Genomic DNA, 5941 nt, shown 5'->3' on the forward strand with positions numbered 1-5941 from the left:
AATCTGTACAGGTATGGTTTAGAACTGCTATTTCCTTCAAAAGCTATAAACTTGGTAAGAGAACAAGACGGTTATGCGACATTCTTCAACATGCTTTCCATCAATACCCAAGGCTTTCCTACTGAGAAAAAAAGAATAAACGAAATAGCTGAAGAATCAAACGTATATATATAAACACAAAAGATTCACTGTGATACAGCAGAAGTGTAATGACATGCTGTTAACAGAATATTCTGAATTTATAGAAAGGACTCCGTTAGAAACATGGCTTCGTACTCCTGCCAAAAATGGCAAGAGTTAAGTAATCTGAAGAATACCTTATTGGCTCAGAGCTAAATAAATATACGCACTGCTTCCCTCGACCCCCGAAGATTTAAAGTGAACTTGGTACGGAACAAAAAAATATAAAATTTTCCAAAACACAGAAAAGAAAAAGCAGTTTTTAAACCCAAACTCCATCGAATATTTTTCTTTTAAGTTTTTATTATTTAAATACACCATACTAGAGCAAATGTCTCTGAAAATATCACAAATAAAAGATTTTTTTCTTCATTCAGCAAATTAGAAGTAGGGGGGAATTTCTACACAGTAGCTTCTATGAGCCTGATTTTTTTTCCAATTTTTTTTTTCTTTTTTTCATTCTTTTTTTTTTTTTCTTTGCCATGGGAGTAGCAACATTAGGACGAAAACACTTACATGCATACATACATTGTATTTTACAGAGATACAATAAAAGTGTTTGTGATAGAATATCACAAAAGCCACATCTCTTTCCTTTATCTCATGTTCAGTTTTGATTGAAACACATTTCCTTACAACACTTAAATATACAAAGAGCAAATAGAATGTTGTTAAGGTAAAAACACAGGGTACAAACTCTGGCCAGTGCCCTGCTAATTGTTAATGAGGGTAGAAAGCAGATTTGAATGCTTCTTTTAATTAGCTTCATTAGTCATTTCCCTCCTCCCAAGCTCCCTCCCCCCCAAAGATGTCCTCCGGTGGATCTTTTTTCATTTTCTCTACAGTCTCCCATTAGCCCAGGTTCATGGAGTCCTTAATGTTCATATTCAGTCATTTTAATACACCAATAAATGCAAGAAGGGCAATCAAGACTAAAGAAGGTGCAATGGCATGGAGCTGGCACTGGTGCTAGCTACAAAGGTGACTTGTCTACTGAAGACACACGGGATCCACCTGTGATGAACAAGATCTGAGATGAAGGCACGCATTCTGCATTACTCTGACCTTTTAGCAGACCTGCAAGAAACAAAAACGGGCATCTTAGCTAAAATGCTAAACTTGAGAGATATTAAACTCAAACATGGCTGCTTTTGTCTTCCCTACATTCACTAATCTTCTATTAGATTACTTTCCAACTGTGACTTGTTGGAGGCTTTCTACGCTACTTAACTCTGGCAGTGGAGAACTAAAGCATAACATGTTCTGCACTTTTACTAGCGGACAAAATGAGACGACAAATGGACTTTCAGAAAGTTTCTGGTGTAAAGTTCTACAATGAATTGCTGAACTCTGTTAAAAGCAAGTTTCTTTCTGCAAAGAATGAATTGTAACATCTTGCCTCATACTAGGATCTTAAAGGCACATCAGAGCCAAGTCCCTCCTCCCCAGGAAGTTTTGTGTTAATATTCTCAACTGTGTAAACTTTGGCAAGTTACTTAACTGTCTGTGTCTTGGTTTCCTCATCCTAAAAGCGGGGATAATAAGGGTGTTATAAGGATTACATAATATATAGGGAGCGCATTCAACAGCGCCTGGCACTTAATAAAAGCTAAACAAATACTGGCGGTTAACATGATTATTCTAATATCCCCATATGATGTCTATGCACCCATGTCCTTCTCTGCTTATAGATATGTGTGTATATACATGTGTGTATACACACACAAAAAAAAATATTGAGATACTTCTTTTCCCTTAGTATTTCCTACTATGCCACTTAATATTACATAAATATTGTAAATATATGAATCAAACATATGTATTGTGTTAATGACTTGTGCTCAATTAAAGAATGTAGTTCAATGGAAGTCTAACTTAAATATCTAAGTTAGAAATGATAATCCACACAGTTGTCCAATACAATCTGTTTGCAATTACCAAAATGAAATAATATATATTAGGTTTTTACGGTTTTTAAATGACATTGTGAGCTTCCCAGGAAGTTCTCCTTTCACCCTTTCCCTAACTTACTAAAAGCCTGAAGTCTATTAGGAGCTGCAACCCCCTACTTCCAAGCTAATTAAAGTGGTAGAGGCTTAATCCCCAGAGTGGAGGCTCAGTGTGAGAAAGGTAATTTGTCTGTCCAGAACAAAGATGCGGCAGCAGCCAGCGAGCATATTTAATAAATGAGCAACAAATGTCCTCTACGATGGACACACACACACAACGTCAATTATGTAACTACGGGGGGAACTGCGAAGTGGTATGTAAACTAGAACCCTCGCTAAATTTTCTTCTGACCAAAGAGATGTGATGTCTTATTTTACTGAAAAGCACAGATTATTCTAGATGAAACCATCACTCCTGAGTGGAAGAAAGAATTCCAGAGCAGGCAAAAAATTTACCAAAAATAAACCCAAAACACCCCACAATTCTTGATTCTATTTACATAACTCTCTCTCTACAAGGCAGTATTCTCCTGAGGGGAGCCAAGTCTCCTTCAGACAATATAGGCTATAACATTTTGTAGATCCTAGAACAAGAGTGGTCTGAGACTTCAGCCAAAGAGACTGTATGATTTAAGAGCTTAAGATTATTTTTTCTCAGAACATACAAAAGCCAATGGTGCAGAACAACTAAACTATACATCCCAGACACTGGGAACAAATTTCAGGAGGATAAAAGTTGAAAAGGGCCAGATAACGGGGGCCTATACTTTCCATACAATTAGCTGCCTTTAAAGAAGGGATATACAAATAATCAACTCATTACTTTTCAGTCAGAGGATGTTTGGGTATATTTATTATGCATCACGCACTAAAAACGTAATTGGTTCTGTGAACAGAAGGAAAATCGCCAAAATTAATGTCCAATTTTCCCTACCAAAAATATGGAGAATGAGAGAGAAAATAATAAAATGGAGCTATTTGTCATTTCTCCCCTTCTCATCTCCTCCAGAAAAGAAACGCCACAGGGTTTGGGGAAAATCATTTTAAAGCATTCTCCAGGTCCAAAAAGCAGTTTGATTCCACCAGGAAGTATGTTTTCATTACCTCTTCCCCCTTGCCCTCTCATTAATATCTCTCTGGACCACATTCAGCTTACCCAAAACCTTTATTTACAAAAACCACCTTGTGAATTGACTGTGCTCATGGTGAGCTGACCACCAAGGGCAAAAATGTAAGACATTTAGGCCAACGGGGATATGTTCTTAATTAACATCACCCCCAAAACACAGCTTCTCACCAATGTCTGACAAGAACACATCCTTAAGTTATATTTCCTTATGCCTTTTAAGAGCTATTAATTTTTGCAGGCCGCCTGTCTCCTTTTAAAAGGCTTCCAACATTAAAATACACACTGGTAAGGCTCTTATTCATTGCCTCATATATTTTGTGTTCCAAAATGAACGCCCCTCCTCTCCCACCCTGCAAAAGGTATGGACTTACATGAAAGGCACAATACTTGCAGTCTCGTAAACATGTAAACCAGATTTTCCTCAAATTTTCCTCCCTAACACCTCCCAATTTACGTCATCTTATACTCAGTAAGATGGCACTGTGAGACGGTGCTTGTACTTATTACGTGTCTGTGTACTTAGTCCCTGGCTAACACTGCTATGGCCTGTATTTCAGTCTGGCTACACAGTCTGGCTACATTTTCCATCTTGTCTCTACATCCTTCAATTCTCACCATGCAAGTTGGTGAGCTGTATCATTTTTTTATGCCTTGCTAAGTCAGGGAAAGAAATGGTATAAAACCAGCAACAAACAAGATACAGTTTGTAGAGAAACTAAGCATTTACCTTGGAGGGGGTGGATTTTATTCTTGTACTTTTTTTTTGGCTACCAAGTATAACTACAAATGGCTTTGCCTCTACAATGAAATGGGTATCTCAAAATATTTGTTACCCATTCATTGGCCTCAACTCGGCCCTACAGATTCACTTAATTACAACTGAAACCATGAAGATCTGTAAGTATTTATATGTATTGGCACTCCTTAAAGAAGCTTGACCTGGCTCATCAATGGTGATTGATTAATCTGCAATAAAAAATTAGATTTCCGTTCTTAAAATAGTATTCTATGTAGTTCCCATATTAGTAAATAAGGAAAACTGTACATATTTTGATGCAATTAACCTTTACCTAAGAAAGCAATGGAAAATACATTTAAAATCATTCCATAAACTTGAGTAAGGGAAAATAATAAAAATAAGCATTAAAATATGGCAGTATAATTTAAAAGTTTTCAAATATTAGTCATTTTCCCTGTACACAGCATTAAGAAAATGCATTACGGAAAACAAAGAAGCCTAATATGTCTTCCTGAGATTTTTGACGCTTGCTAAATTCCTATTTGCAGATAAATGTTTTTTGTGATCCCTACAACAGACATTAATGAAGTTCCTATTGTAAATCCATAAAGAATTACCAAGTGAAGTGTGCACTTTTTGTTTCAATGCAATAACTCAGTGCTGTGTGATTGCTTGGGTTAATGATGAAAAAGTCAAACACACTATCAGAGCTGATGGAAAAATCTATCACCAATCTGAAATTAAAATTCATCTGTGGTCAATAAGATTTAATATCCATGCAAGTGGTGCTGTAAAGAGTAAATGAATCAATGTCATCAATACATAATCAGTATGAAATATGATGTGAATAAAATTATGCGCACGAGTCATACATTTCACTCTTTTCTGGGCCAGTGTGGAATGAACAGTCTCTTAACTGAAGGTTGACAGTAATTGTTACAAATTAGGCACAGCAGTTATCAAAATGCACTCACTTGCATAGCTATAGGACTTACTAAGGAGATTAAAATAGATCTGAAACTATCCAGTACTGCAGGTGCTGGACAACTGTTGATCACCAATTTTCCCTCTGAAGTGCCCTCTAATACATGATTCGTACATTTGCATAATTTCCTCGTTTCTAACTCTGGTCCAAAAACTTTCCAGTTGTGGATCAAGAATCAAGACATTTAATCTTTAATGATCAGCAAGAGCTAGAACTTTTAAAACAGTTGTAACTTACTCAAATATTATGTATGGGACTACCAATCAACAAAAACGCTCTCCTTTGGAATTCCAGAATGTTTTGTAAAACTGCTCTTCTAAGATTCAAAGCACCGTATATTGGGTTAGGAAGGCAGGTGTCCAGATTGCTATTACTAATGCAGAAATCATTCTTTCATGACAAAGACATTTATTCCCTCTTCCTACCAAAAATGTTTTAATTTTCCCCCCACAATAACCTAGTCACATCGTATTTCTGAATTTCAAAATTGTCAAGTGGGAGAAACAACTGGTCGTAGGCATGTTTTACATTCTGCCTGACGCTGCATGTGATAATGTGTTCAACATTGGTAAAGCTACAGCTATAACTAAGTCAGGATTTTTTTCACCACAGAAGATTCACGATTTAACCAATCAACTCTTCTATTTCTGAACGGTGTATGTATGAGTAGTCTACATTTCTTTAAAAGGGCACGCAAAAACACAACCACCGGAAGAGTGGTCGTGGCAGCAGCACCTCGGGCCCGATTCTGCCCTTCTCTGAGCCTCCCTGACACCTAGCGCGTCCCAGCGCATCCTCTCCCTGCCCCTCCATCAGGGCCCGTCCTTACTCCCCGCTAAGCTACAAAGCGCACCCTGAGGGCTCCTGTTTGCCTTCCTGGGAAGCGCCACAAAAAAAAAAAAAAAAAAAAAAAAAAAAACACAACCACCTAGGAAAACTCCCTCACTAGATGAAGAGGT

At 37.2% G+C, this 5941-nt stretch overlaps 1 protein-coding gene across 1 annotated transcript in view; it reads right to left on the minus strand.

Annotated features, from left to right (window-relative positions):
* Nucleotides 1-463: 463 nt before the first annotated feature.
* The window catches only part of LMO4 (LIM domain only 4), a gene marked incomplete at its 3' end in the record, with an annotated part of 17243 nt that continues 11765 nt past the window's right edge, over nucleotides 464-5941 (minus strand). Inside the window, exon 5 of the mRNA XM_082410812.1 lies at nucleotides 464-1257. Coding sequence (XP_082266938.1) covers nucleotides 1249-1257 — 9 coding nt within the window. The remainder of the gene's footprint in view (nucleotides 1258-5941) is intronic.

Source organism: Balaenoptera physalus (assembly GCF_965194825.1).
Source record: "Balaenoptera physalus genome assembly, chromosome: 1".
Lineage (NCBI taxonomy): Eukaryota > Metazoa > Chordata > Mammalia > Artiodactyla > Balaenopteridae > Balaenoptera > Balaenoptera physalus.